Source organism: Arabidopsis thaliana, chromosome 4 (genome assembly GCF_000001735.4).
Source record: "Arabidopsis thaliana chromosome 4, partial sequence".
Taxonomy (NCBI): domain Eukaryota; kingdom Viridiplantae; phylum Streptophyta; class Magnoliopsida; order Brassicales; family Brassicaceae; genus Arabidopsis; species Arabidopsis thaliana.
In genome coordinates, this window is record NC_003075.7 from 5,301,876 (window position 1) to 5,314,020 (window position 12,145).

Below are 12,145 nucleotides of genomic sequence, written 5' to 3' on the forward strand. Positions count from 1 at the left end.
CAAAAATGCACCTGGTCTATGACCAAAGAAATACATTTCAGTTCTTATATATTTGAAAATTTATATTTTTTTTCTTTTATTGTTTATCATATGGAGGGGGTGGTGGAGAGTTGTAGATGATGGAATATGAGGAACAAACTTGTAAACATATGGTGGGGTGGTGGAGAACTATAGATAAATGGAATACGAGGAGCAGAATTGTAAACATATGGAGGGGGTGGTGGAGAGCTGTAGATGAATGGAACACGAGGAGCAGAATTGTAAACATATGGAGGAGGTGGTAGAGAGCTATAGATGAATGGAATACGAGGAGCAGAATTGTAAACATATGGAGGGGGTGGTGGAGAGCTGTAGATGAATGGAATACGAGGAACAGACTTGTAAACATATGGAGGTGGTGGTGGAGAGCTGTAGATAAATGGAACACGAGGAGCAGAATTGTAAACATATGGAGGAGGTGGTGGAGAGCTATAGATGAATGGAATACGAGGAGCAGAATTGTAAACATATGGAGGGGGTGGTGGAGAGCTGTAGATGAATGGAATACGAGGAACAGACTCGTAAACATATGGAGGTGGTGGTGGAGAGCTTTAGATAAATGGAACACGAGGAGCAGAATTGTAAACATATGAAGGAGGTGGTGGAGAGCTATAGATGAATGGAATACGAGGAGCAGAATTGTAAACATATGGAGGGGGTGGTGGAGAGCTGTAGATGAATGAAATACGAGGAACAGACTTGTAAACATATGGAGGTGGTGGTGGAGAGCTGTAGATAAATAGAACACGAGGAGCAGAATTGTAAACATATGGAGGAGGTGGTGGAGAGCTATAGATGAATGGAATACGAGGAGCAGAATTGTAAACATATGGAGGGGGTGGTGGAGAGCTGTAGATGAATGTAATACGAGGAACAGACTTGTAAACATATGGAGGTGGTGGTGGAGAGCTTTAGATAAATGGAATACGAGGAGCAGAATTGTAAACATATGGAGGGGGTGGTGGAGAGCTATAGATGAATGGAATACGAGGTGCAGAATTGTAAACATATGGAGGGGGTGGTGGAGAGCTGTAGATGAATGGGATACGAGGAGCAGACTTGTAAATATATGTAGGGGGTGGTGGAGAGCTGTACACGAATGGAGGAGGAGGGGGAGACTTATAAACATATGGAGGTCGTGGTGGAGAGTTGTAGATGTATGGAGGAGGTGGTGGTGGAGAGTTGTATACGTATGGAGGTGGTGGTGGGGAGCTATAGAGATAAGGAGATGGTGGTGGAGACTTGTAAACATATGGAGATGGTAGTGGGGGACTGTAGACATATGGTTGTGGTGGTGGTGATTGTGGAGAGTATTTGCACTGAGCACTTGTAGGCACTACAACGACATAGAAGGCTAAGACCAACATTAGAAGAGATGGCCAATTACTAGGATTGACCATGTTTATTGAATTTGTGCACTCTTGTTTCTGGTGACAACTTTTTGTAAGGTATAGAGAATTCTTTATGTATATCTGAAATGTGTTTTACATGGATGGCTCTACCCTATTTATACAAAAGCTAATGTTTACCCTAATTCTAGTAATGTACATAAAATATCCTTTAAAAAGCCCATGAAGCCCAATAACAATATATATCTCAATACCTTCCCCCTCTAAAGTTAGAGCAATGAGGTCTTGAATGCCGCCTGATTAGGGTAAAACCGTTTGAAATTGTTTTCTACCAAGTGCATTGGTGAACACGTTGATATGCTGAATTATTGTTGAAACAGGCCCGACCCATGGCTAAAGCACATGAAGCTGGACGTTTTAGCATGACTAATCTATATATTAAAGGCATCATTTTGTAAAAGCAGATATTTATTTTTGTGCCCTTGAGATGTCAAGTTTGAGCCTCATTTATGTAAGAAACTTAGAATGAAGGAGAAATATTATAACTTTATTAAGCTCTTCTCTCTTAGTTGATTACAAGCGATTGTCTCTCTTATTTATACAACTCAAAACCTCTCATAAACCCTAGGTGCCTTAACACATGTCGTTTGAGCACAGGAGGTTAAGAGCGTCATATCTGTTCTTTGTCTCTACCTTCGGTACGGTTTCACAGCTCACCATTGTTGCTTTTGCAACGGCTCTCTCCTTCACGCCTGCAACTCTGTTCTCTTTGTCTTTTGTGAGTTGCAGAGGCAATCTTCTGTTGTTGGGCTTTTCGTTATGTTGAATGGTTGGGCTTGGTGTCTTGGCCCATAGCATTCTGTTTGGGAGACTCTGAGCTGAGCAGAGGGTTTGACCCAATCTCTGTTGTCGTTGACTGAAGCTTCTCCTTTACACTCCCCCGCAAACTTGGTGTGGGTGGCAAATCTACACCCAGTTTGTACCTTAGCGAAGTGAAAGCATCGAAGGGCAATGGCTTGGTGAATATATCAGCCAACTGCTGGTGGGATGGCACATGCTTGACAATCAACGAACCCAACGCTACCCTTTCTCTAACAAAATGATAGTGAGTTTGAAAGTGTTTAGAGCGTGTGTGAAGTACCGGGTTTGCAGCAAGATAGATGGAGGAAAGGTTGTCTCCATAGAGCTCCGGTGGATCAGGTTGTGGAATGTGGAGATCTCTGAGCATGTTATTGAGCCAGATGATTTCAGAAGTTGTATCTGACAAGGCTTTATACTCGGCTTCTGTTGAGCTCTTGGAGACAGTTGGTTGCTTCTTCGACGACCAGGAGATGATATTGTTGCCAAGAAAGGTACAGAATCCTCCTGTAGAACGTCTTGTTTCTCATCACTATCACTGAAGGCTCGAAGCTTGAAGACTGCATCATTATTTGTAGCAGACTTCTTTTGCTTTGAGTGTTGACTATAGTCACCGTCAGTGTAGGTTCGAAGAGTGAAGTCTGTGTTCTTGTTGAAGAGTAACCCCATGGTTATGGTTCCCTTTACATACCTAAGGATCCTCTTAAGCAGATTGTAATCAGCTGTTGTTGGAGCGTGCATCTTTTGACATACGAAGTTTACTGAAAACTGAATATCTGGCCTAGTCAATGTCAGATACTGAAGCTTGCCAGCCAAACTGCGGAAGTAAGTGGAGTTTGAGAATAGCTCATTTTGTTTAGGAACTTTGTGAAGTTGAACTGGCAAAGGAGTAGGCATTGGTGCACAATCGATCATTCCTGCGACTTGTAGAAGATCCTCAGCATACTTCTGTTGAGATAAGAACAAGCCTTGGTCAGAGTTCTGTGCTTGAATCCCGAGAAAGTATTGCAGAGATCCCATGTCAGTCATTCGAAACTCCTTGCTCATTTCCTGCAGAAGTCTATCCATGAGAATGTTGTTGCTACCGGTTAGGACTATATCATCTACATACAAAAGTAGAATGAGCACATCTCGTCCTTGTTCATAGAAGAATAGTGATGGATCTTGTATGCTGCAAACAAAACCAAACTCCAACAAGTAGTTAGTAAACTTATCATACCAGGCTCGGGGAGATTGTTTTAACCCGTATATAGATTTGTGGAGATGCCAAACATGATTTGGTTTTGTCTTATCCACAAATCCAGCTGGTTGATGCATAAAGACTGTTTCATTTAAGTCTCCATGTAAGAAAGCATTCTTCACATCCAACTGTTTCAGATTCCATTCCATCACTGTTGCTATATGTAAGACAAGTCTCACTGTGGCTGTTCTCACAACTGGACTGTAGGTCTCCAAGTAGTCTATTCCTTCTTCTTGGTGATATCCTTTAGCCACTAGTCTAGCTTTCAACTTGTTCAAACTGCCATCAGCATTTATTTTGGTTCTGAACACCCATTTACTTCCTAAAACATTCATGTCAGGTGTGTATGGGACTAAAGAAAAAGTGTTGGTTTCAACACAAGTGTCAATTTCTTCGCCCATAGCACCTTTCCAGCCTTCATGTTTCAGTGCTTGTGTCACAGTTTTTGGTTCTGGATGTGATGCTTTCTGTGTTAGAAGGACGTATCTGGGGTTTGGTTTGACTACTCCCTTCTTTGATCTTGTTACCATTGGGTGAACTTGCTGAACCGGATCAACTGCAGCTTCTGTCCTCTGATTTTGATCTGAAGTTCCAGCTGTTTCTGTTGACTGAACAGGAGAACGTTGAGTGGCACTGTCTTGTGGACTGAGAGCGTTGTCGCCTATAGAAGCAGGATCTGAGCCTGTCGTACGCTCAATGCACTCTCTGTCCACAAGAGCCGGTGACTCGGCTTGATTTCTTGGTGAGTTTGATTGAATGTCTGTATCTGCAGGTTGTTCTTCTCGTTGTACTGTGGACTGAGCAGCTTGAGGTGTGACATTTGGTGGTGAAACTTGAACCCGTGTGACTGGTAGAGGAGGAAAGTCGTCTTCAGAGAACACAGAAGCAGCTTGAGTTTCACTTTGATTCTTTTGAGAAGGCATGAAATTCTGTTGCCACGCTTCAAGAAGCTTTGTTGATCCCAAGTTCTGCAGGTGAAGATAGGTATCTTGGAAAGGAAAAGAAGACTCATCGAAGATCACATGGCGGCTAATATAAACTCTTCCTGTTGGAGGATAGATGCATCTATAGCCTTTATAGCGATCATTGTAGCCCAAGAACACGCACTTAAGAGAACGAGGGTCAAACTTATTTGATGCATAGTTTCTTAGAGTGGGAAAACAACTGCAGCCAAAGGTTCTTAAAGCTGAATATTCCGGTTGATGGCCATGTAATCTCTCAAATGGACTCATCTGATTTGGTAGAGTAGTTGTAGGAAGAATGTTGCTCAGGAAATTTGAAGTGAAGAACGCTTCCACCCAAACTTTTTGTGGCAGCTTAGCTGAGAACAGCATTGACAGCCCAAGCTCTGTGATGTGTCTGTGCTTCCTCTCAGCAAGTCTATTTTGCTGAGGCGTGTAAGGACACGATATTGACTGTTGTATACCACTTTCCTCTAAATGTTTGAGAAATCTATGGCTTATAAATTCACCCCCTCCATCACATTGAAAGGTACTGATCTTTTGATTAAACTGTGTTTCAACAAACTTTTGGAACTTGCAGAAAGTAATGTAGAAATCAGCCTTGCATTTCAAAGGATAAAACCAGCAATAACGAGACCAATGGTCAATGAAGATTACATAGTACTTAAACCCCTGATTTGACAAAACTGGAGAGGGTCCCCAAAGATCACAATGAACTCTCTCTAGTAGTCTAGTTGCAACAAACTGAGAATCTGAAAAAGAAAGTCTACTACTCTTCCCAATCTGACATGATTCACACATCCTATTGGTGCTCTTATTGATGATGATAGCTTTAGTACTGACTAACTGCTGCAGGATCTTACTATTCGGATGTCCAAGACGTCTATGCCACACTTCATCTGAGGCTGCTTGCTGTCTAGATGAATAGAAGGCTTGAACAGGTGGATCCTTCAGCGTGTACAGACCATTCTTATTTTGACCCAGAGTGAGAAGCCTCTTTGTTACCTTGTCCTTTACAATGACCCCATTAGCATCAAATTCAAGAGTACATGGGTAATCGGTTGTGAGTTTTGAAACTGATAACAGAGACTTTGCAATATCAGGGACAACTAAAACATCAAGAAGAGGGAGAGTACCTGATGTCGTTGGTAAGAGAGCAGACCCTGTGTGAGTGATTGGTAAGAAGTTCCCATCTCCTACCATGACCGTGTCAGATCCTGAATAAGCTCTACTCTGCTGCAGGTGATGAGGTGAGCTTGTAACATGAGCAGTAGCTGCAGAGTCTGCACACCATTCACTGCCTGCTTGATCTGTGACATCAGTGATTCGGAGAGCAGCGAGAGCAGTTGGCATATCTTCATGCTGATATGCATTGTCAAAGCGATGCCAACACTTTAGAGCCGGATGTCCTATTTTTCCACAAATCTGACACACTGGTCTTTCAACAGACTGACCCGAAGACACAGAAGAACCAGAGGAGATTTGCTGATGAAATCCCCTTCCTTGTGTTGTATAGCCTCCACGCCCTTTGGACTTTTGAGATGAACTGCCTCTGCCTTTGTTGTAGTAGGTTGTTGAGTCATAACGCTGTGTATTGAATGCAAGATGAGGAGTGATGCTTGCAGCGTCAGTGTAAGCCAAAAGACGATCATCAAAACCAGTAAGACGAGGAGAGATGTCTTCAAAGGTTGTAGGAACAGTATCCATGGACCCCTCAATAGATGTCTTAATCGGTTCGTACTCTCTGCCTAGACCATGTAAGGCAGCAAAAATTTTCATCTTTTCATTCACTGGACTGCCAACAGAAGCAAGTTGCTCACAGATAGACTTAATCTCTTTCAAATAATCACTCATGGATCTGTCACGCTTTTCAATGGTTTGTAACTTTCTTTGTAGTTCAAACAAGCGTGAAGAAGAAACACGATTGAAATGTTTTGCTAGAGCTAGCCATACCTCCTGAGACGTGGTTGTGTTGACGACTTCAGAGAGAATGTCTTCAGACAGAGATCCAAGAAGCCATGACCGGACCACTTGATCAGATTTCACCCAAGAGAGATACGCAGGGTTCACTGTCTCCACAGCTGCAGCTTCAGCGGTGAGTGGAGTCGCAAGAACAGGATCTGGTGGTTTGAGAGCGCCGGTGACGAAACCCAGTAAACCTTGGCCGGAGAGAAACGATTCAAACTGTGTTTTCCACAGAAGATAGTTCCTTCCATTTAGTTTGACAGTAACACAATTTGAAATGTTTAAGAGTGGTTGAGAATAGAGCTCAATAGGTTGCTCCATGGCTCTGATACCATGTAAGAAACTTAGAATGAAGGAGAAATATTATAACTTTATTAAGCTCTTCTCTCTTAGTTGATTACAAGCGATTGTCTCTCTTATTTATACAACTCAAAACCTCTCATAAACCCTAGGTGCCTTAACACATGTCGTTTGAGCACAGGAGGTTAAGAGCGTCATATCTGTTCTTTGTCTCTACCTTCGGTACGGTTTCACAGCTCAGCATTGTTGCTTTTGCAACGGCTCTCTCCTTCACGCCTGCAACTCTGTTCTCTTTGTCGTTTGTGAGTTGCAGAGGCAATCTTCTGTTGTTGGGCTTTTCGTTATGTTGAATGGTGTTGGGCTTGGTGTCTTGGCCCATAGCATTTTGTTTGGGAGACTCTGAGCTGAGCAGAGGGTTTGACCCAATCTCTGTTGTCGTTGACTGAAGCTTCTCCTTTACAATTTATGTTATCTTTTTTTGGATTTGTTTCATAGAGTTTTGTTTGTTAATAGGCTAAAAATATTATTGTTTTGCTTGAGGCATAGAAATAGTTTAGGCAGACCCTAGAAATATAAGTCCATAAATTGCATATGTGATATATAATATTCAGTGTGCCCAACACACTCTCAACCCACTGCAACTTTTTCAACGCAGCAACCATAGCTTGGACAGAGACACGTTGAGACCATCAAGTTTCTTTGATTTCCACGACACAAGAGAATCAGCAAGTTGATTCAATATTTGACCATCCACTTAATGATACATAATTAAGATTACCTGATTGATCTCTGTATTTTTTATATCACTTCTTTTATTTTTTTGACGTCACATGCAAGTTCTGATAATCGCTTATAAACCAAACATAACAATTTTGAGTCTCATCTATCTTATTTATGATATTGTAATGCTAACTACAAAATGTGAGTACGAGAATTAATTGGTCTGTTAATATTTTATTTTTTTGTTACGCATGTAAATATCAGAAATATAAAAAGTTTGGTTTTACAACATATGTTAAACCTATAAATATGATTCCTTGGCAAAAAAAAGTTAAAAACAAGGAGATCAAACAAATTCTTGGGATAAATCTTGGTAGATGTCATCGCAGCCAACACACCATTAACTTTCGAAATACAAACGAATCCATGCATGCTTTGACCTCATTTCCATTTTAATTTTTACATATCAAAGCCTAGGTCAAAAAGGTGGACCTATGAAGGTGAGCTTGGGCTGCATGTTTGTTGTGGGAGGAGCCCTCAATGTGACACGATCGGAAGGGTGTCTCAAGGAGACCTCGCGAATAAGGAGTGCTGGTTCCCGGGTGCCAAGGTTTCGCTAGAGGGGAGGCTAAAGATTCATGGTCCTTGGGTTAAGTGGAGGATTCTTGGGAGACAGAGCAACGTCTAACATGGGAAGATTAGAAAATAATTGCTTTTGATATATAAGTCAAATCTAACTCCGATTAGTAGAAAACCTTTTGGCAAGAAGGCTAAAAACAACTATATAGAAAGAGTTGGATTGGGCTCGGAAAGCTCAACAATCTTGACGTTAAGATTCATGACCTAGACCTATTAGCCAAGTTTGTTCAACCATGATACTGTTCGAATGAACGAAAAGTATATCTTGTGAGACCGTATAAATTTTGTCTTATAATCTTAAAATTCTCTATAGTTTATAAAGAAACTTTGAATCTTATTTCCAGTTAAAATCCTTTGAACGTTTATCTCTTGTGAGAACGTAGAAGTATATCTCTATAGTTTTCAATGTTGTGCTTTTTCTTGCAACGTTTATATCTTTTCTGGGCACTTGTAACAGCCAAGACCAATTCACAAGTAGATCAGCTCTTGTATGAAATTAATAGGATTTGCCACGTCGAATAAAACTATAGTTTCAGCTTTTGTGTGTTGTTATTACTTTTCAACAGATTTATGTTTGAATGGATTGTGATAGAATAGAAGCTGTTTAAATAGCATCCATTATACGACATGTAGTTTATGAATATGTCTTACATTTGAGTATGAAACTTTGAAATTGTCAATTTAAATTTTGATACTCCATTATATTACATCTTGTAATTTTAAATATGGATGTTCAGGTATTTTTTTTTTTAATTTTATAACAAATTTCCAAAAATGTTTCGTTCACTGTTCTTCTGTTCTTCTTCATTTAACTAAATGAAGAACTTCTTCATTTAACTATAATTGAAAAAAACAAATTGCTTCTTTATGATTACATAATTTTAATATATTTTCATACTATATATTTCAATAAAATTTATTGAGTTTATTAGACAATAAAAATGGAGGACAAGCACATCGATCTCTTAATTAAAGAGTTAAACAACATCAAACGAAGCAATCAAACAACAAAAAAATGCACCTGGTTTGTAACCAAAGATATACATTTCAATTCTTACACATATGATAATTTAGATAAGAAGTTTTATTTCATGAATATGATGGCTGATATATGAAACTATAATTGTTCATCATTTATATATTTGTTAGTATATTGGAGGAGGGGGAGAGCTATAACTATAGCTTGGAGATGGCGGAGGAGATGATGGTGGGGGATTGTAGACGTATGGTGGTGGAGAACTGTAGACATAAGGTGGAGGCTTGTAAACATCTGGACATGGAGGTGGGGGACTATAGGCGTATGGTGGTGGGCTGTAGGTGTATGGTGGTGGAGAACTATAGACGTAAGGTGGAGACTTGTAGACGTATGGAGACGGTGGTGGACTGTAGGCGTATGGTGGTGGTGAACTATAGACGTAAGGTGGAGACTTGTAGACGTATGGAGACGGTGGTGGACTGTAGGCATATGGTGGTGGTGAACTATAGACGTAAGGTGGAGACTTGTAGACGTATGGAGACGGTGGTGGACTGTAGGCGTATGGTGGTGGTGAACTATAGACGTAAGGTGGAGACTTGTAGACGTATGGAGACGGTGGTGGACTATAGGCATATGGTGGTGGTGAACTATAGACATAAGGCGGAGACTTGTAGACATATGGAGATGGTGGTGGACTGTAGGCATATGGTGGTGGAGAACTATAGACGTAAGGTGGAGACTTGTAGACGTATGGAGATGGTGGTGGACTGTAGGCATATGGAGGTGGAGAACTATATACATATGGTGGAGACTTGTAAACATATGGAGATGGTGGTGGACTGTAGGCGTATGGTGGCGGACTGTAGGCATATGGCGGTGGAGAACTATAGACGTAAGGTGGAGACTTGTAAACATATGGGGATGGAGGTGGACTGTAGGCATATGGTGGTGGAGAACTATATACATATGGTGGAGACTTGTAAACATATGGAGATGGTGGTGGACTGTAGGCGTATGGTGGTGGACTGTAGGCATATGGCGGTGGAGAACTATAGACATATGGCGGTGGAGAACTATAGACGTAAGGTGGAGACTTGTACACATATGGAGACGGTGGTGGACTGTAGGCGTATGGTGGTGGTGAACTATAGACGTAAGGTGGAGACTTGTAGACGTATGGAGACGGTGGTGGACTGTAGGCATATGGTGGTGGTGAACTATAGACGTAAGGTGGAGACTTGTAGACGTATGGAGACGGTGGTGGACTGTAGGCGTATGGTGGTGGTGAACTATATACGTAAGGTGGAGACTTGTAGACATATGGAGATGGTGGTGGACTATAGGTATATGGTGGTGGAGAACTATAGACGTATGGTGGTGGTGATGGTGGAGAGTATGGGTATTGAGCACTTGTATGCGCAGCAACGGCATACAAGGCCAATATCACCATAAGAAGAGATGGCCAATTACTCGGATTAGCCATGTCGATTGAATGTGTTTGCTCTTGTTTCTAGACTCAGGTTTTGTTAGTATGTTTCTTACTTTAAACCCGATTTATTTTTGAATGGATTGTAATAGAAAGTAAACAGTTTATATAGCTTACATTAGGCCAACTAGAATACTTGTTTATTGAACTTTAAGGAAGCGTCTTAGAGCAATATCTTATATTGTTTAATAAGTCAACTTAACTAGTTTCTGATTTTGTCTATAAATCTGAAGAAAAAGTCGAGAAGAATATGTCTTTGGTAACTACCTCTAACCATACTTTAAATTTAAATGTGTCAACTTTTGAAGTTGTCAATTTAAATTCAAGACATTTAAGAGTGTTTCTTTCTGAATTATCTATCACCGAATTTGTACACTAGTTCTATATTACATCTTGTAATTTTAAATACTAATGTTATCGTACATGACTCATAATTTTGAGTTTTTCTTTTGAGTTAATTTTTCCAAATGGTGATAACTTTGACATTTTATTTCGTAATGTGTATAATACAACTACCGATTTTCATTTTTTTTAAAAAGAATATTACTTACACTAACCATTTGATTTGGTTTAGTCATAATCTCTTCATATTTCAGCCATCTGGTCGTCGTCCGTTATATGGACCTTTTCTTATTCTATCGTTTTAACATTGTAATTACCGATTATCTTTTTTGTTGAATAAATTTTAAATGCTTAGGACAAAACTAATATTACATGTTGTGGTTTCGGACCTGGAGAGATTACAGGCTTCGGCCCAAAACTTCCTTGTATTAAAAAAAAAAAAAGAATAAATTTTAAATTCTAAATAAAAAAGATATTTACTAAGGATTTTTGTGAAAGCAATACTAATTGCATTAACATTCATACATGATTTGTATAATTGTTTGGAGTTGGGTAAGATGCTCGACTTCCACATTAGGGAACAAACAAAGCTAGATTAATGCACGTCTAGTGAAAGATCCATCCCTTTGATTACTTAACTTCACATTAGGGAAAAAACAAAGCTAGGTTCATGCACTTCTAGTGAATGATCCATCCCTTTGATTACTTAACTTCACATTTAGGGAACAAACAAAGCTAGATTCATGCACTTCTAGGTGAAGGATATCAGGATATGCCACATTTCTATCAAAGAATACGGTTAAGAAAGTCTATAGGAGGACAAAAATAGATATGTTTTCCCAAAAAAGATTCAAAGCTCAAGTTAAATGGAACAATGAGTTAGCAAAAAATGGTTTAACGGGAGGAGAAATAGTGGTAGTGTCAACCAAGTCGCCTTGGTCCAGTAGTAAAGAGAGGTAATTCCTGTCACATGGGTTCGAGTAGCTTTGGCCACTGGGATTCGAGTAATTTAACATGGGTTTTTTCGGGTTCCAGAATTAGTCTTTGGACCTAGAAACCCTTTAAGATCACCTGAATTATCAAAAAATATATATATAGTAGTAGTGTTGTGTCCTATGTTGAAAAGTAATATGGATCAGCTTTGGAATTCTCCAGGAAGCAATGGGATCATGTGGGATCAAAAAGAATAATAAAGAGACCACGATTGGGCAATTACTAGGCACTTATGTCATTGAGGTGATTAGTGGATCATAAGATTATGCCTACTGT

General features: G+C 40.0%; 2 protein-coding genes and 1 pseudogene across 3 annotated transcripts; all 3 read right to left on the minus strand.

Annotated features, from left to right (window-relative positions):
• Positions 1-86: 86 nt before the first annotated feature.
• AT4G08370 (Proline-rich extensin-like family protein) lies at positions 87-1,439 on the minus strand (the record flags this gene model as incomplete). The annotated part of the gene is made up of 3 exons (NM_116906.1): positions 87-588; positions 739-948; positions 1,099-1,439. The coding sequence occupies 3 exons, from the start codon at positions 1,437-1,439 to the stop codon at positions 87-89; spliced, it is 1,053 nt and encodes a 350-aa protein (NP_192577.1).
• Positions 1,440-2,052: 613 nt separating this feature from the next.
• AT4G08375 lies at positions 2,053-6,737 on the minus strand (annotated as a pseudogene; the record flags this gene model as incomplete). The annotated part of the gene is made up of 1 exon: positions 2,053-6,737.
• Positions 6,738-9,217: 2,480 nt separating this feature from the next.
• On the minus strand, positions 9,218-10,531 carry AT4G08380 (Proline-rich extensin-like family protein; the record flags this gene model as incomplete). Its single annotated transcript, NM_116907.1, has 1 exon — positions 9,218-10,531. One exon carries the CDS (start codon positions 10,529-10,531, stop codon positions 9,218-9,220), a length of 1,314 nt encoding a protein of 437 aa, NP_192578.1.
• Positions 10,532-12,145: the final 1,614 nt, after the last annotated feature.